Below are 20531 nucleotides of genomic sequence, written 5' to 3' on the forward strand. Positions count from 1 at the left end.
GTGTTGCAATGAGTGTGCTAGGGGTGCCACATTTATGCCTGGTGCCAGCACAGGTGGGAGGGCAGGTAGTGAGCGGCTCCTGGCCATTACTTAACCAAAAGGGCAAATATTCTCAGTGGGGGACTCTACCCACATATGCAGCACTTCCTGTGGGTTTTGCTGCAAACATGCAACCAATCCTACACTGCCACTCTTTGCCTAAAACCAACATGGCAGAAACTTCTTCCCCTGTACAGAGCTTGTATGTTCACCCTAGAGGTATGGCCAGGGACATCAGCTACCTCTCCTCTGTGGTGAGTCAAAACTAGTTTTAGGGGCAGTTCATCTTCCACCGGGCCTGGTGTCTGGCTGGGTAGGGGGACAGGCCCAGGTGTTAGATGCATCCATCTGTGACAGGGTAGGTCTCTTTGAAGTTAATCAAGTTACTGGGCACAGCCCCAAAGCCATCCTATCTAGGGAAGGATAACACTTCCAAGGCCCTTTCTCCCACTCCTGGGAGAAGCTTACACATCATGACATCAGAGGCATTATCTGCCATGTCACAGTTAGAATATTTACAGGAAGGTCTTTAGAGGCTTTAAGCAGCATATTTGGAAAAAATCCAATTTCACATTTAGATTTGATGTTGAACAGTCATTAAAATGAGTCCTTGGATTTTATTTTTAACTGCTTTCAACCTCAAATTATTAATATAAGGCGTTATAACGTTATCCAGTGTTTGCTATTTGACAGCTAACATTAACACAGTCAAATCGTCTTTTTGGGCATTTTCACTGTCAGAACATGTGTAACAATATTTTCTGCATGTTCTACATTTAAATAGCATGCACTCTGCATTATTAGGCATAAGGACCCATTAAAGAGCATGTCCACAGCAAAACATGCACATAATCAGAGAACTGAGTGGACTTCATCCAGGCGGGTCGACAAAGGATTCCACTAGTAGCAACTGCCCTGTCAAGGGAATCTGTGGTATCCCAACCTCCCCATAAATCATATTTGGACACATCTTGACCATCATATATTGTCTGGGCTAAGGACGACCTAAGTGATGGTAGAATAATTATGATTCATTTTACTGTTCAAGGTCTGCACAATGAGACTCTCTGGAGTTGAGTGCATGGTGAGAGAGTCCAGGTCACAAAGTGCAGGTCTGTGACATCTGGCTTCCTGCACATGTGTGCCAGGACATGATCTCAACCAGATAGCTATCAGAGTGCATCATTAAACAGAAGTGAATGCTCAGATGTTGCTGGCTTCTGCTGTAGAATTTCTATCAAAACGTGCTTTAGTCTCAGGAGTGGACAGCTCTGACTCTAGCACCTTGGCAACCCTCTAAACAACCACTATGAATGATGTGCTCTCTTCCATTGGTGGCTCATGTAGTGAGTGAAGCTCAGTCTCAGCAAAGGAGTCAAGCCCACTGGCATTCTGTAACTCAAGGTGTAGGAAATGTGGTTACTGCTAGTAGGGGGTGAAACCCTACTCAAGCAGCAAACGCAATTCTTGACAGGATGAAACACAAGAAAAAGCCAAATTAACCTGCGCTTAAACCTCTGCTTAACTCTCTGGTAGCTTTGCACAAAGCAGTCAGGCTTAACTTAGGGGCAATGTGTAAAGTATTTATGCAGCATTCTAAAAAGTAATAATGTGAAAACACAACACAGGAAAAGCCCCACACCAATTTCAAAAAACAGAATAAAATGTATTACATTATTTGAGACCAAACTGACAAAAATCCAATCCGTAGGATTGGAGATATGCAATTCCTAAGTTTCAAGTAAAAATATTGCCCAGAAGCACAGAGTGCCAACTGTGGTTATCTAGTTGTGCCAGACTGGGATAAATTCACAAGCTCAGGCATACCATGATGGAGTGTGGGACAGATATAGGTATCAAGTTAGCCCCCCCGGTACAAAGTTTCTTAAATCCTGGTTGCGGAGTGTTGCGAGATCCTGCATCAAGGATTTGTAGTGCAGCAGTGGTTCAGAGGAAGCTGTGGGGTTGCGATGCTGTCATGATATCTGTATTTAACCACTGCTCCATCTTGACCACTGACTCAATTTTTTGCTTAGCTTAGCTTTAGCTTCCTACACGCCACACTGGTAGCCACCAGCACATCGTCACATTGGTGGTCACCAGCTCCATTTCGATTACGGACTCCATTTTGTGCTTAATTTAGCTTCAGCCACTGTCACGTTAGCGGTGCAGGTATTTTTCCACGCACAAGTTATGCAATGTGTTTTTTGCTCATGTTTTCACACTTAGTGCTCTTTCTCACCAAGGGCTAGAACATAACATGGGGGAGTGCGACTCAGATAGGGATGTACCTGGATAATGTTTATGGTACGGTAGGGAACAGCTCGGTCTTGGGAGCGCACCTTGGGATATGGCCAAATCCCTAACATGATCAACACTGACTATACATCTGGCGTTCCAACAACAACTCACAAAAGGGGCGGGGGATTTCTATAATTCTCTTCTCCAGCTTCCTTAAAGTATATAAGAGGGGGAAACTAGACTGCTGGGGATTTTGAACTCTGGCAGGAGGGGGACGCCTTTGCCTGCCACACACTTGAAGGTAGTTCTCTCTTCACAGTTGACTGGGTTCACGGCCTGTTGCTGGAAAAGAGATGAAGAAAGTGAGCCCCATGGTGATGAATTATTTTTAATTATTATGTGTAGCTATGCATTGTGAATGAATATATAATCACTGTATATGCAGAAATATAATCCATGAATGACGTAGTGTATTTTGATTGTTTATTTCTATGAGCATTACTATTCTACTGCTGTGATTATTTTTGGAAGTGTATTTGTGTTGCTGCATTGGAACAGTGCTTTAATAAATTTATTACTCAGATTACGAGATCTGCATTGGTGGAATTCCTTTTATTTGTGTTCCTCTCAGTTTAAAGTAAAAGCAGAACGCTTTTATTTCACTGTGGTGACTTTCTTCAAATGTGCACTTGTGTTGTACGTAATTGACTTTCTTATTCAAACCTTGCAAAGTGCCTTGACAAATGTGTTTCTCGGACATAGAGGGTTGCATACCAGAAATTCCTTTCAATATCTGTGTATTTCGTCTTAGTCTGCAGTAAAGCAAAACCGGTGCAGAGTCCTGCACAGTCGTTGAGGATGCCATTGATGAGGGGCTTGTGGTAGGACATCTACACTGAAGATGTGTCACACATCAGCAGGTCTGAAGAAGCTGCGGGCTGTGATGCAAAGTCCTGCATCTTTGCCAAGGATGCCATCAACGAGGGGCTTGTGATGTGCGGTCGAGTGGAGGGGATGAGTCGTGCTGCATCAGTTCCAAAGCGGAGCTGCGAGGAGATACATCACACTGCATTGATTCTGCCCACAGGGCCACACCTGGGCTGGCAAGCACATTCAGGCCCGCTTCCACGGGTCCAGGACTAAGCTGGCACCATTTGAGAGAGGACACACAGCAGACAGAGTCCAGGTGCTGAGTTCAAGGTGGTTGGAGCCTTTTCTGTTTCTGAGCCTCTGGTCAGGAGGCCAGACAACTAGCTCCTGGAGTCACTCTGGTGGTCCTGGGATCAAGACGCAAGTCCAGCCCTTTGCACTCAGGCAGCAGGGCAGCAAAGCAACAGAGTAGCAGAACTTTTTGCAGGGCAGCACAGCAGTCTTTCTTATCCTTCCACAGGTCCAGAGGTGTACTGAAGAGTTGGGTCTGAGGGTCCATCATTTATACCTGGTGCCCACTTTGAAGTAGGAGACGTTTCCGGAGGTTTCCACCCTCAGAGATGCTTGGAATTTCCTGCCTCTATGCCCTGACACCAGCTTGTCTGGGAGCACAAAAGACTAGTGTCAAACCTCTTGTGCATGTGCTCAGGTAGAGGCCTTGTGATGTGCAAGTGGGGTTGGTGACAGCACCTCCCCTCTATCAAATCAGAGATGGCCCATCCTGCCAACAACAAATCTCCCTTTGTCTCAACGTCTAGGAGCAAAACACAAAGACCAACTACCAGCTACACCTAGTCATGTGACTCAGGATACAGGCTGCAGACACCAAACTGTTAGGTCAAGAGAATGCACATTTTCTAAACGTATACAAAAAAGTGATGGATGAAACACCTTGAATTAATATCAGCCACTAGTAATCATGTGGGCCGCATTTAAATCCATCGTTACTTGTGTTCCAGTTCAGGAGGACCTGGCTTGGCAGTTCAGGCTGGACTGTTTCCATTGGAGCAGAGTCAATACTGATTTGCATACGGCTGGGTCCAAACTGAGGTGGCATGGTGTGCAAAATAATGATGGACTGGGGTGCAGCCTGCATTTAGTTGTGAAAGTCCACCTGCCTCCTTACCCTAAGAGGTCTAAACAGGACGATACCAAAGAAATGCAAACACAGGGACCAAATGGGCCAGTATTTGTGACATGTATGAGTACACTGAATGGAAGTTTCGCAGCTTAATGCACACAAATAGGACACTAAAGGGACTCTTGTGAGGTCCTGATGAAAGCCAAGTAGCCTGGTGAGGCATTGGTGTGATGGTTGAAACACGCTGACCCTGGGATACAGAGCATACTAATTTCCTTAATGCATCCCCACCTGTTTTAACTCCGTCAGAGTGCCCTTTGAAAATAAAATGAACCCTCAAAACACCCTAGACTATTTTAAATCTAGGATCCCACCCAATAATCAAAGAGCTTTCTTGGCATCCAAGGTTGAGCCTGTCCAGATACCCTAGGTATCTGGACCAGGACTCTACGATTAAGCATGCCATTTGGAATTCCAGTGGCAAGAATCCTTTTAATACAATCGGGTGATCCCCTTGGACTGGTATGGATAGATAGGCTAAGCATGGTAGAGGCTGCCTCCTGTTGTTTTGTATGGTTAGATATTTGGGAAGGAGAGCAAACCCTGTATCACTTTTCACTCCCTCCTACTTGGACTATAGTATTACTGAATTCTTATCCTGATCCCTGCCAGAAATTTGGTGTTTTTATGGTACCTGCACTTCTAACAAATACTTCTAGCCATAGATTCCCCACCTTTTCTTTTGAATATTCCCCAGGTGTCACATTGGATCCAGACACTTTTCAGAAGTACCTCTGCAAACCAGTAGGTGTTGTTGTATGACTCCCCGCTGACACCATTCTGCTCAGAAACTGACGTGAAGAGGCTGTATAGAAGCCACTCCTGTGCACTTAGCTTCCGTTTCTTTCTTTCCACCCCACCAGAAGCACTCCCAGAGCTACGTCTCCTCTCCCAGAAATCCGTTTACCTTATCAAATGCGACAAAACCAGTGCACAGGGGAAATTTCACCTGCCAAAATTACAGGTTTTAAATCCTGTAAGGAAAGATGCAAACAATTGTCTGTAGCAGATCCTCATCAGATTTGCCTGTGGTGCCTAGGCTAGAGTCAAATCACGACTCAAAGGTTGGCCGTGATTGTGCATCAATGAACCTGAAGGCCATACAAGACTGCGAGATGAAACTCTACATCGTCAAGCACTGAAAGGCTCCACAAGACCAATCCCAGTCAAAGGTTTGGTCCTGGTTCTGATCCAGAACCCAAAGTTGCTCTAGAGGTTGGTCTTGGTCTTGATCAAAGTCATTGGGTAAGTTGCAGAAGAAACAAAAAAAAATAAACGGCCTTCCCCGCTACTCGCATTCTCCTGAGAAGGCCAGATGGTGGCACCATAAATCTCAATCTCGCTCCAGAAGTCAATTGATGTCAGATCCTATCTTGCAACTTGTTCTGGCACAACCTCAGTTGCTAGGGCCATCCACCAATCCGAAACAGATCAAAGAGTTCCACGTGGCCATGCTCCGACCCTTCAGATTCCTGCTGACTCCCCATAGCATGCCTTCAGGCCCCAAGGAACTCAAAGGCCCTCTACCTGGAATAGGACTGTGGTTTATCCCTCAGCACCAGTTGGACTCTATGAGCCCATCATGGGGCCACCAGTAGCTCCAGTTTCGACTCTGCCTTCGACGCCATGGTCCACACTGGGTCCCACAGCTTCAATGCTGATACCCACTCCATTGATGCTGAAAATGTGATAGCTATTGTACTCTCTGACTCAGAGTTGATGCTAGTGCTATCTTGACTGAGGCTGCGCCTGGCCAATGCGATGATGCCACTTCCTCCAATCGACGTGCCTCAACAAGGGAGTACACATACCCTGCATTACATGTTCAGCACAAACTCGAACAATGATTATTACTTCAACTCCCCAGCCGAACCCAATATTCACTCAGCCGCGCTTGCCTTTCAACAAGGCATTTATGGATACCTTGTTGGGGCTGTGGCCAAACCTTTCTCAGATCCCTCAATCAACCATCAGATAACAACGCCATTGTCCAGCCACAGGCGACCCTTCCCCATAGTGTCAGTCAATGCAGCCTTAACAAGGTGCCCAGCAGTTATGCAGTGGAGACTGTGGTACTCACCTCTCCCATGGTCAAGGTCAACAGGCCACCCAGACAACTGCAGTCACACCTCCCAAGCCCCTTTAGTGTGCCCTTAGTGGAGCACAACCACAACTATACTAGAAAGCCAAAGAGCTTTACATATCTCCGGTTTTGAGCCCAGGACTTGTGATTTCAGGGCTCAGTGAAAGTGGGGTACATACAATAGCACTATCATGCATTGGCTAAAGCTTTCTGAGATGCTGACAGATCAGGAAAATAATTAAAAAGAGTGCTCGAGCAATAGCCAATGCAGCCGGTAGCACTGAATTTAGAGCACTAGAGCCAGTGGCTTTTCATCGTCTTATTTCATGATGTGCACTCACCAGCAAAGATATGAAGAGCAAGTAGTAATTCTCAACACCAGTCTGTTATATTTACATTTGGAGAAAGACAGGTGAATGGATGTTCATTTAACATATGGAATAGATGTCAGAGGGTAGAGCTGTTAGGTAAAGCAGTGGGCTATGTGCAAACTACTAGCTGTTACCAGCTGACAGCACAGCCCCATGACCGAATAAGACTAGTTACCTTACTGACAGAAGTGCACGCTAAGGTGCACATTTGCAAGTATCTACTGCTGCCCTTGTTTCACCAACTAGCCAGTTGGAGCCCGGCTTTGCTCGAAAGGAGCGGGGCAGGTGCGTCGAGGGGGTGGGGTCAGGGCAACAAAAATTTGATAAAGTAAAATACATTTAAAAAACACTTAACTTTTTGGCACGGTCCTGCGCCGCACTCCTCTTCCCTCCTGGCTGCACACACAGGCTCCCAAGCCTGCCCTGCGGCCAATTCTATTCGATTCTATTTGGTTCTCAAAGCAGCATCAGGATTGGCTGGGAGCACCCTGGCTGGGTGCTCCCAGGCATACTGGGAGCCTCTGCAGGCTCTCTCCAGCCCGGCAACTGTGTTGCCTGGCTGGAGAGAGCCTACAGCGCATGCGTGTTTGGCTGGCCCGAGCCAGCCAGCCAAACATACATGTGCAGTGAGGGGGAGTGTTGAGCACTCCCCCTCACAGCTCCTCACCCCAGATGCCCCGCCCCTTTCACAACGAGGGGATAATAAACAAAGTTTATTATCCCCTCGTTGTGAAAGTTTTGCAGCATCTGCTGCTGGCGGGGGACGCTCCTCTGCCCTAACGGAGGAGCAGCCCCTGCAACTAGTGCAACTTCTCTGCTTCCACGAGGAGAATAAAGCTAGTAGGCAGAGAGGCGTGCTCTGGAAAAGATATGAATAAGATCACACATCTTAATACTTTTAATTCAATTGTCAACAGCGTTTTCTTGCACGTAGTGATTGTTAGGACAAGAGGGCCGAAATTATTTGCATTCAACTAAATGATCAGCTGCAAAATGGGTTGTGTAATACAAAGAAAAGAGGTTAACATTTCCATGTGCAGTCAGTGAAATATTAAAGTTGAAACTTCAATCCATAAATCTAATACATTGGAATTTTACAAAAATGTCACTAAGCCTGGAGTAGCTGGAACAAGATCACACAGTTTGCAAGCTGCAAATACTTAATCTCTGACCAGTTATGCAACATACATTTTTTACCTCGTCAAAATCTTAAATACATTTTTTCTCTGCGAGCTAAAAATATATTTAATGAGCTTTGTGTAGAAAGTAAACCAAACATAAATGCTACTCTTCATATTTCAGATACACCAGTGTGTAAAAGGTAAAGACGGGGAGGGGTAAGTGGAGGGGGAGCAGTGGAAATCTAATTTCCTAGAGTGGGCACTGCTTCAAAGAAAACGGATTTGCACAATAAGGTGCTTAACAACACAGGCACTATTTTCTCAAAGTAAGAAAACAGCTCTAGAAAACAAGCAATGCTTTTTTTAATAGCTGCTCTCTTATTGGCAAGCGGATGCTTACTGTCAGAAACAGCATGAGGTTTGATGATGCAGCAGGTACAGTCGGTGTATTTTGCTGTGTTGGGTGGTCCACGGCCTCCACTTGTAGGGAAGAAGAACTCCAGCTCCTGCGAGTCGAAGAGAAATTTGTGATCACGAGGAATTGTGAAATATTTGATGCTGAGCTTACAGTATGTACAAATTACTTGAGATTCCAATACAAACTAATCTGTAAAGTATTTTACAAATAATACAACACACGCAAACATTCAACCTAAAACAGGCGGACTCTCAATCTTCATGTAACAATATCCAGATACACCATATGCTACTACTGAGCCCAACAGCACTAGACTGTACCAGACTGTACCAGCTTCAGGACTGTACCTTGCTCCACCATAGGAAAGAGCTGAAGACACTCTACATCACTGTGCAGTAACAACCCCCTCTCGCACTTAGGAAGCATATAGCCCTCCAATCACACGTCAACTGCACATTTTCCTTTGACCTTGTGCAGCACTCCACTGCCTTTCAGCTATACCACATGCATAAACACTTTCCATGAAGGAATGTCACCCACAACTGTACAAAAGACCAAATTTTACAGAAACCATGCTGGCTAAAAAAACAAATCAAGTAACTTAATCAAGCAACATACCCATCATCAACATTAACTTTTCACCCACTAACGTTCACATCTACCAAAACAGGAGATGCCTAAGTAATTATAAAAGCCATCTACCCACTATTCTTAGGCACAGCATCATACAGTCACATCTCAATGAACAACATATAATTACCAAAATGAGAGACACACTATAACAAAATAGCGATTAAAACATCTTCATAAGCTGAATTTGACTCAGGTCTGCTATGAAAAAATCAAACCATTTTGAAAATTGGTAGAAATGGGGTCTCTCGTTGACAGTCAGTTTGCAGTCTCTCCAATCAGGGACCCTCACTCTAGTCAGGGTAAGGGAGATACACAGCTCAGATAACCCCTGCTCACCCCCTTGGTAGCTTGGCACAAGCAATCAGGCTTATTTCAGAGGCAATGTGTAAATTATTTGTACCCTCACACACAGTAATGTAGTGAAAACACCACACCACAAAAGAACTCAACACCACTTTAGAAAAATAGTTTATATTTAATTGAGTAAAACAAGACCAAAATGACAAAAATCCAACATACACAAGCAAAGTTATGAATATTCAAAGATTAATTTGAATATAGTGCTTAGAAACACAAATGCTTCAATTTGGTTTTATCACGGCGTCATGACAGAGTCGTTCCCAACAACTGGACGATAAAGGCACCGGTCACGGAGTGACACGGACCCCCAGGTCCAATACCTTTTGAAAGTGAGAAAACAAGCCGGTGCACGAAGTCGGGGAAGCCACGCGTCGCTGGATCCGGTGCGGCATCAGTTCCAGTGCTACGGAACAGTGGAGCAGAGACATTGGGCTAAGCGTCAGGTCCTTGCTGCGGAGCAGTGGAGATGAGGTGGTGTTGGTGTGAAGCGTCGGTTCCTTATGCAGGGTCGATTCCAGCGGGTCAAGATGCAGTGGGGTGACCTCACGGGGATGTGGTCACACCACTGGGCCGCAGCAGAGTCCGGTCTCACGGACATTGGTGACACGGCACTCAGGACTCACAAAGTCACGAGACATCAGTGGAGCTACGGCGGCATCAGGTCTGCGAGGTCAGTTGGGATCATCGCACTCCAACGGGGACCATGGCTTCGGTTGCAGACTGCGTCCCGGAGTCAGGTAGCGGCATAAGTCCGGGAATTGTCCGGAGTAGGTGCACTTGGTTTTTCTTGGTTTTCAACCAACTTTCACTAACAAGGGCCCAGAAACTGGAAAAGGCACAACCTGGCAAGCTAGGGTCCACAGCAAGTAAACCCAGAGGCGGTAGATGAAGTCTTTGCTGTCCCTGAGACTTCTTAACAGGAGGCAAGCTTAGTCCAAGCCCTTAGAGAAACGTCATAAGCAGGATACACTGCAAACTTCAGTCTTTGTTTTCTCTAAGGCAGAAGAGGCAACTGCAGGCCAAGGCAGCAAAGCGCTCACAGCAAAGGGGTGCAGTATTCCTCCAGCTCTTCAGCTTTTCTCCTTGGCAGAGGTTCCTCGTGATCCTGAAGTGTTCTAAAAGTCTGTGGTTTTGGGTCCACTACTTATACCCTCTTCTGATCCTGCCTTGCCCAGGCCTGGCCCCAGACACACACCAGGGGGTCAGAGACTGCATTGTGTGAGGACAGGCACAGCCCTTTCAGGTGCAGATGTCAGCTCCTCCCTCCCCACCCAGGAGCTCAGGATATGCGGAACACTAGCCAACTCCCTTTATGTGGCTGTCTAGAGGGATTTCACAAACAGCCCAACTGTCAGTCTGACCCAGACATGGATTCCACAGGCAGGCAGAGGCACAGAATGGCTAAGCAAGAAAATGCCCACTTTCTAAAAGTGACATTTTCAAACTGACAATCTAAAAAAACAACTTTACCAAAAGATGTATTTTTAAATTGTGAGTTCAGAGACCCCAAACTCAAAATCTCTATCTGCTTCCAATGAGAAACTGCAATTAAAAGATATTTAAAGGTAGTCCTCATGTTAACTTATGGGAAAGATAGGCCTTGCAATAGTGAAATCCAAATTTGGCAGTATTTCACTATCAGGACAGTACATGTCTGCATCCAGCCCTTGAGGCTATCTAGGGCCTACCTCAGGGGTGACTTACATATATAAAAAGGTAAGGTTTGGGCCTGGCTAGCGGGTAAACTTGCCAGGTTGAATTGGCAGTTTAAAACTTCACACAAACACTGCAGTGGCAGGTCTGAGCCATGTTTACAGGGCTATTCATGTGGTTGGCACAATCAGTGCTGCAGGACCACTAGCAGCATTTTATCTACATGCCCCGGGTACCTCTAGTGCACTTTACTAGGAACTCACTAGTAAATCAAATATCCCAATCATGGAAAAGCCATGGGCACTTTAGCACTGGTCAGCAGTGTTAAAGTGCCCAGAGTAACAAAACCAGCAAAAACAAAGTCCAGCACACAGTCAACAATACAGGAAGCAGAGGCAAAAAGACAGGGAAAGACAGGGGAAACCAGGGGGAACCACACCAAGGGTGCCAGGTCTAACAAAAGTCATCTTCATAAGGGTAAAAAAACAGCACATCGTGCAGCGCACTTTGGAAATGCAAATAAAATCACACACAAAATTATTACTATTGGAAGAAGTTATACTTCCTAGCAAAGTTCTTTTTCCAATTAAAATACCATGAGTATGCTACCATGAGTAGGAGTCCAATTTGAACACCATGAGTAGGAGTCTTGTCCGAAGTCACAGGGATGTTGGTTAACCACCTATGGGTTTGATTAGCCTTAAGATCCGTGCTTGCGAGTGGAGATTTCGTGGAATAATCTAGGGGAAATCCAGATCTTGAGTCACAAATTCAGGATCATCAGATATTTGATTCAGACAGTAAACGTAGGGCTGCAGAGAGCCACCCACGATGAGCTTTATCCAAACTTAGGACTCAGCAGATAAATGGATTTTCTTATAGGAGTGTCACTCAACGTGGCAACAAACTCATAAATGTGGGTATTCACAAATATTTCCAATGGCCATTCATCAGTTGCTACACATCAACAACTGTAACTATGTAAAGTAGGTTTAAAAGGTGTAGTAAGTGCTTTCAATAAACACCATTTTTAGGCACTGTAAGAGAGGGTGTTTCTTCACATAAAAACCTGTTTTTCATTAGTAAGAAAAAGGTAACAAAAAAGTGAAAAATATTTGTTTTATTAACTACCCACATCTACGGATTGTGCGTTGTTGTAAGTTCACAGAAAACAGGTGTAGACAATGCAACGTGCATATATAGTAAGGGTGTGCGTAAAGTTCTGCTCCACTGGCAGAGCTCGTTGAAGTTGGTGAGTCTAAGCAAATAAATTGAGAGCTAGACCGCCTGCCAGCTTGATTTCTAGCACACGGCCAGTCGCAGCAGGTCGCTATCGCTCGTTTTGAGAAAGCTACCACATGCATTGAGAAAGCTGCTAACTTAATAGAAGATCTACCTGAGCAGCAGGAAGAAGTAGCGCCTTCTGGCGCACCACGTGGTGCCGCTCACGCCGATTGCACAGCGCTGGACAAGCTCCCCGCACTAAATATCAACATGAGCAGGAACTCTGTGGAATCTTGCAGAGTTTTTAGGTAACTCCACAGAGTGATGCTCCGCAAGTTCCTCCCACCCCTAACATACAGATTTTTATATCTTAAATTTAGAAATTTGTAAATAGGTAAAGCGCTGAACATGCCTAAGGAATGGAAATTAACAATAATTTGTGCTGAGAATTAACATTCATGAAGCAATTATAATGCAATAAGCAACCTTTATTTCAGACAGAGATAATACCTTCCTATGTGACCATACTGCCACACTGCTGTTTATAAGGTTCTAGGGTTCATTTAATAATGAGTATTGAGTATTGTTCATCTTTGGTTCCCTTTAAAATCCATTACGTAATTAATTCATCAAGAAGTTGAATAATATGTATGCCCTTTTCTAAGTTTGATGTGATAGGTGGTACTTATCATAACCCCTGTGATTGCAGTATGTAGATAGCCACTGCATGATTATCTCTCTAGAGAGGCACAGTAGGTGAAAAACGATGGGTTGTAATGCTGCTTAGAGTTTGGCAATGGGTTAGGCTACTTGCAAGCACTGCTCCCATCATTTATTGTGTGCTTGATGTAATGCCCTGAGTGGTCAATGGTAAGGAGAGAGGTTGGCCCCTTACTCACTCTGCCACAGGAGCCCCACTTTATTTTATTGACGAGTCCTAATAAGGCAAAAACTGGTCTGGATTAACTTTGATACTTTCTGGAGGGGGGTCTTGCCTTGCTGTTCGGTATGGACTCCTCCCATGAAGAGCAGGGCCAGTACTTATTTGCATAGTGCAGGGTTGTGTCTGGAGTGGCACAGTGGGAGAAAAAAGATGGGTTAGAATGATATCCAAAGTGACTACCAGCAGTTTAAACTATTTGCAAGCATTCCTCCCCTCACCTTTTGTGTGTTCTCTCTATGGCACATAGTGATGACAAATCATTAAGTGATTGGCTAATGACTTTACAAAAATTAAAGTAGCCATGTTGTTTTGGAGGATAGTTTGGCTTTGTTCTGTGTTATGCCTTCAGATCTAGGTTAAGTAGTAGATTTGGCATTTGTCCCCTACCTATTACCACTTCAGTAAAGTGGTAATAGGCACAGAAAAATATTTCTAAGTTTCTATATATTTAAAAGGAATACGGAGTACCACAGTGCTACATCTGGAGTACTGCAGTACCAAAAAACTAAATGAAAAAATATGTTAAAAAATCAAAAATAAACTAACACTATATTTTACAAATATAGTGTACAAAAAGTGTATTTTTAATTTTTATAAATATTTATGTATGCACAAAAAGTCTACAGAGTAGCACAATGCTACCTACAAATTACTGTGCTATTTAAAATAAAAAGGGCGATACTTCCTAGACTGCTACAAAATATGTACATAATTATAAATACAATTCTCTATCTATTTTCACTCAAAGCAGTAATAGGTAGTGAACAACAATATAACATAATACTTACCTATACCTAAGGTCCAAACCCAGAATAGAACAAAATTCAGATCGCAGAAAGACTGTGATTAAAACTACAAAGCTGCCTTTTACCTTTGGTATGAGGAACCATTAGCCCATCACAGAGTGACTTCTCACCCTTATGCACTGCAATATATCTATCACAGCACAATAAATAAGTATGTTTTTTAAACGTTTTAACTTTAACACTATTTACACTATTCACACGTACTATTAAAAATTACCATCTACACCTCATAATGTATATTCCTGCCACATTACATCTACATCTATTCACACAATTTCACGTTATGTCTATTTCAACTAACACACTCCAAGCCACTACACTCTACGCTAATCCACTGTACACCACTCTACTGTATTCCACTCCATGTCAGCCAACACCACTGTACTTTATGCTATTATACTGTCTGCCACTCCATTCTGACACTCCAGTCTACGTCCCCCCACTGTAAACTATTCCACTGTATGCCACTCAACTCTATGACACCAAACTTTACGCTATTATACTCTATGCCACTCCACTGTGCACCACTTTGGTGTACACCACTGAACTCTAAGCTATTCCACTTTACACCACTCCACTGTACACCACTGCACTATATGCCACTCCACGTTAATCCATTGTAAACTATCACACCGTACAACACTACATTTTATGGCACTCCACTATATGTCAATCCACTCTACGTCACTAAACTCAACATTATTCCACTCTACGCCACTCCAGTATACAATATTTCATATATGCCACTCCACTCTACTCCTCTCTAAGCTATTCCACTGTACGCAAGTCCACTGTACCACATTCCACTCTAATCCACTCCACAACACTATTCTGTATGGCAGTACACATTATGGCACTGTCCTCTACTCTACTGTATCTAACCCCACTCAACAACAGTAAACTGCATGATAAAAACAAACAAAAAAAAAAAAAAACCTTCAAATTCAATGAAAAAAACAATGATTAAGGATCAGTTATAGTTAGGAAAACTTTATTTCTTCTTTTCATACAAACTCAACTGAAACTGCATAAACATTATTATTAGTGAAGTTATAGTTGTAACTTAAATTTCTAATTCATGCACCACCTTCAAATTACTATAAGTCACAGTTGAAACTTACATTTATAATTTATGCATCAACTTCAAATAACTATAAGTTGCGCACCTCTGTACACAGTCTGGTCACCTCAGTCGCCACACTACCTTAACTAATATAACTTGCCCCTCTACCATGCAATGTGTTTTAACAAATCATGTAATTTCAGATTATTGTCATGAATGCTATGATTTGACATGCTATAAGTTATGTAATATGCAAGGGTAGAACTAGTGCATGGAGAAGAGACACAATATATTTAAGGTAATGTGAGGACCAGACTATAGGTTTTTTTCAATGAAATATTTGTGTGTGTGTGTGTATATATATATATATATATATGCACACAAACTCTCCCAATCCACCATGGAATGAAGAAGCGCCACACCAAAATCCAAAACTGTGTGAGAACGACACGTTTCAGCTAGGTCATGCCCTTTGTCAAGTTACATGTGTAGGCCCCAACAGAGTTGAAAAACACACAGTTCATGGAAAGTGAGGAAATACTTTCACTGGTGCAACAAAAAACATAAACATAGTGCAATTCGGTATACATCATAGGAGGAATATTTTAAATGACAAAATATATCTGATATGTAAATTACAGAAAAAAGCATTTACTTCTGAATAGAAGGGTAAGCAGAAAGTATGAGTCTCCTCTCTGAAGAGAACATCGTGCAATAAAGCTAGACCGCTAACAGTGAACGAACATGAAAGAAATCCTCAAGTAAAATCATGTCAAAAATGTCACCAAATAAATGTAAACAAATAAATGAATCAATAATTATCTAGTTTACGTTCGATATATATGGAATAATTAGTTCACAAATTTCATCAATAAACAATGGCCAAAGAATACAAATTCATGATAAAGAGGGCTTCATTCCAGTGTGATTTCTTGACCAGATCCAACATATGCTCAACTGTTTTATCACATTTCTAAACAGGTAAATGAAAACATAATTGTGCAATTTGCATTTAATATAAATGGAATAACAAATTCTAAAATTTGACAACATGATTTCCTCATGGCAGCATGAGAAAGAAACGTAATGGACAAAGGATAAGAATTCATGATTGAGAAATTCTCATTACGGTGTAATAACCACAACCAATGCTCAAATTGGAACATTGTAACAAAGTGCAATTGTAAAAACAGAGATAGAAAGGTGATAAGAGAGGAAGAGACAAAACTCCCAAAAGGAGAGACCACCCCCGGGGAACAACAGTATGGAAATAATGGAGGAAAAATAGAGGAAATAATTGAAGGCACATGACTGACGAGACAACCCTCTTGTGCCACAAAAATGAGGGGGTGTGGAAGAAAGGGGCACAGACCAATTTCTTATATATACACAAAGTGTAGTGGGCCTAAAATTAAAAGAATAATCATGGCAAATGCATGTTAAAACTGTCATATCGTGCCTCACTGGCGGTGAATAAGTCATCCCAGGCTAAGCGTTTCAATTAGTACAAGGGGAGGTCCGCTTCAGGAAAAAGGAATTCAATTATCAACAACAATGAATAAAAAACAAAAACAGAATCCTGGGACAGAGAAGGAGCTGCAAAGTCCTGCGAATACGGAAATAGAAAAATGCAGGAAGAGTGTCAAGGATAATCCCAGTCAGGAGAAAGAGCTCCAATAGCAGCGGAGTACACATAAGGTGAACAACATGCGATACATCTGGGTGCCTGGCCAAAAATGAAGTTCACACGTAGACCCAATAGAAACCACGTCAAACTCCAATGTGGATGGCCCACTCCTCAAGCATACGCAGCCCAAGAGGGAACCTTGTTTTTAGCTGAATGATGTAACGGTACTCAAGGAGCCTAGGTTGTTTCTTTCGGTCACCCCCTGGACTCTGTCCAGTCCAAAGTACTTCAACGCGGTATCGTCACCACTATGTTTTAAATGAAAGTGCCTCGCCACTGGAAGATTTAGGTAATTGTTCTTGATAGTACGTAAGTGCTCAAAAATCCTCAGTTTTACAGGTAGTTCGGTATTCCCCACAAAATCCAGATCACGGGGGCATTCTAATGTGTAGATTACATTGTAAGACGAACATATAATCAATTTAGAAATCTTATTAAGATTGCCCGAAGGTACCTTGTAGTGGTCCCTATTGGTGCTGCTTTTCCATGCCTTGCATGAGCCACATTTGCAAAATCCAGCTAGGGGGGGTCAGCCAACAGTGGGGTGAATCCCCCAAACTGGAGTAACTGTGGACAAGATGGTCCCTAATAGATCTTGGTTTTCTATATGTAACAGCTGGATTTGGGCCCACTTCCTTCCCAATACCAGGGTCAGCCACTAGTAAATTCCAGTGGCGCTTCATGATTGTCCTAACTAGGTGTGATCTTTTATCTATGGCTATGAACCTGGGTTGATCGCTAACTTGAGGTTTTCAGAAACTGTGGTATTCGAGAAGATGCAGAATGCTTGGACAATATATAATTTCTTCAAACTAATCTTACTAGACTCACCTCCTCTTAATATTCAAAGAGCTCATAGTTTTGGCAAGTTCTGAAGTTACCCCAACCTCGGGCAATTATTGCTTTCCTTCTGTAATATACTGACTTCAGGAACCTCCTTCATTCTGCAAACCAAAACTCATCTGGTCTGGCCATGAGATCTACTTTTCACAACCCATCTCATGATTTCTGGATCTTCGACCACAAGCAACACTTGTGAACGCTCGTTATGGTTATTTCATCCTTGCCTTTTTAAAGTCACTTACAAGGAGAAAACTTTCAACTTTGAACACCCAGGCAAGCTATGTAACTTTGCCTATTCACATAAAGAAGAGGCTATGAATATCTCTTCAATTTAATTGTTTCATTCATAAGTTGCTTCATGCTCTTGTCTCTCAGATGAGTACTTCACTAATGCATCTTACCTAATTTATAGTCCTATTCCTCGTTAATACCTTGTCCTTCTCTTTCAGGATGTCTTGTTTCTATGTCATAGTGGAATTGTTCATTCCTACATGTTCCCTCCCGTCTTTGTGATGATTAGTTCTTGAAAGTTTTGCCTTTCCCTCCTACATTAGCAGATAAGTGTGTAATATATGTGCCCACTCTTTTTGTTCAATGTTGTTAATTGATATCTTTATTTGGGGCTACCAGCTTCTCTTTACTTATGATATATACTATCTTTTTGTTCTTTTTCTTTCCTAATATATTGTTCTTCTTCCTATTGAGAGCCTCTTTACAAGTCTATGAGTGGTCATCACTCTCCGTGGTCCACCACTCTGCATTTTCTCTCTTTACAATACTTATGGTTGTGGTCTTTTTAGGCCCTACGCCATCTCCTTTTATTACCTTTTGGGGTCCTTCTACATACCCACCTTCATCCTCTTACCCACTCCTCAAAAGGACTTTATAGTGATGTTTCTTCATTTATTGATTTCTCTGTCATTCATATGCCATTACCTCTACCAATTCTTTCTTTTTTTACATCTCACTATTTTCTTTACTATTGAAGTGCATTAAAATGTGTCCACTCTATCATTCACTTGACCAAATTAAAATGCCAAGTAGCTTTACTTTAGGAAACTCGTATAAAGGATACAGAAACTCATCTATTAAGACGTAATTGGATTGGATCATTTTTCGCTCCTCAGCAACCAATAATAAATGGAGTTCTCATATTATTTCATAAAGCTCTAGATGTTGAAATTATGCACCAGGACCACAATGATAATCTGTAGATGGCTACTTCTAGACATTACAATTAATAACCTCCCTTTTTCTATTTTGAATGTGTATGGCCTAAATTGTAATGACACATTTTTGGGAAAATATCACTTTCAGGTTAATGTCAATTTCACACACAACCCTTTTTCTGGGAAGCTATTATAACCAAATTATGGACCTTTTTAGAAATTGTACTTCTGAACAAAGTGCAAAAGACTTTTTGCAAAACTATCCTTTTGCATGGGTTAATTGATGTATGGTGATTACATAATCCAGAACTTTTAGAAAACACTTTTTATTCTTCTGTACATCGGAACAGATCGATGATAGATTATATGTTTTTAAGTAACAATCCCACTCAATCTATTATGAGAGCTGAGATTGGAACAATTCCATTGTCTGATCATCCTCCAGTAATAGTGGATTTAAAATTGACCTCTGCTTTTACATTTTCAAATCAATGGAGATTCAATATCAATCTCTTACAAGACTCCTCCTTTATATCCAAATTCAAACAATTTTCAAAATAATTTTTTGACCTTTATGCCATTAAAGATTCCAAATTTAACTTCATTTGGGACAGATTCAAAGCCACAGCTCGAGGGTTCATTATCAATTATGTTGCAACTGAAAAGCAACTGGCTAATCAGGAGTCCCTACAATTACTTAAACTTATCAAAACTCTGGAATATAAATAGTTTTCCTCCAGTCGTAAGGATACTGGCCCGACTTACCCAGGCAAAATTAGAATAAAAAAAAAATCCACTACTGATGCTTGCAGCACACTATTAAAAATTAACACTAAATATTATGGTGGTCGCAATAAAACTGGTAAACTGCTTGCAGATTATTAAAAAAAAAATAATTACTACTAATAGGGATACAGATGGTATCAACCTTTACATAGATTCTGAGATTCTTTCCGCAAATTATAAGGTCCTATACTCCACAGAGAAAATTCCATCACTCGAAATTCTAGACTCATTTTTTAGTAGTATATCTAAAACGATACAGGCTCCACTCGATTTTGCCCATTTAGAAGCGGATATTGCTATTACTGAGATTAGAGAAGATATTTTACACCTTCCTACGGATAAAGCTCCTGGATCGGAAGGTTTACTGTAGAATTGTTTTCTTTTTGGGTCTTCTACCTAAATTACATGTGCTTTTTAATCATTTTTGTTCTGAAGTTACATCCAAGGTTCTTTTTTAGAGCCACTGTTATGCCTGATACCCAAAAAAGATAAAGATTTATCAGACTGCTAAAATTATAGGCCCATTTCCTTAATTAATTCAGATTGCAAGACATATGCTAAAATGTTAGCCAGATAACTCAATGATATTATTCTTTCCTTGATTAATTGTGAGCAAGGCACCTCAAAATCTCTTGATCCTTTCGCTGCAATTACATGGGGAGCAGACAAAGCATTCAATAGAATTAACTGCAACTACCTTTTTAGGTCTCTATAATGGCATGAGTTTGGTGCAAACATTTTTCGATGTATTCAAATAAAATACAGTTCCCCAAAAACTTCTCTTTTTGTTAATGGCATGCCATCCCCATATTTTCAAATGAATTGAGACACCAGGTACGGTTGTCCTTTATCACCCTTATTGTTTATTCTAGCACTTGAACCCTTCTTGAAAAAATATGCACCTCCTCAACACATACTGGTTATAAGTATAATGGGTTTGAGGTTAAACTGACAGCATATGCAGATTACATTTTGTTTATTATGCCTAATCCAGTTACTTCCATCTGCGTTTTTTTTCAA

The 20531-nt window shown here is 42.0% G+C and overlaps 1 protein-coding gene across 2 annotated transcripts in view; it reads right to left on the bottom strand.

The window, feature by feature from the left end:
• The window catches only part of NME7 (NME/NM23 family member 7), a 657734-nt gene that overhangs the window by 323782 nt on the left and 313421 nt on the right, over window positions 1-20531 (bottom strand). For both annotated transcript variants that reach the window (XM_069204166.1, XM_069204165.1), the window contains exon 7: window positions 8327-8432. In XM_069204166.1, the coding sequence (XP_069060267.1) occupies window positions 8327-8432 (106 nt within the window). The remainder of the gene's footprint in view (window positions 1-8326; window positions 8433-20531) is intronic.

This window comes from Pleurodeles waltl, chromosome 8 (assembly GCF_031143425.1).
Source record: "Pleurodeles waltl isolate 20211129_DDA chromosome 8, aPleWal1.hap1.20221129, whole genome shotgun sequence".
NCBI classification, from domain to species: domain Eukaryota; kingdom Metazoa; phylum Chordata; class Amphibia; order Caudata; family Salamandridae; genus Pleurodeles; species Pleurodeles waltl.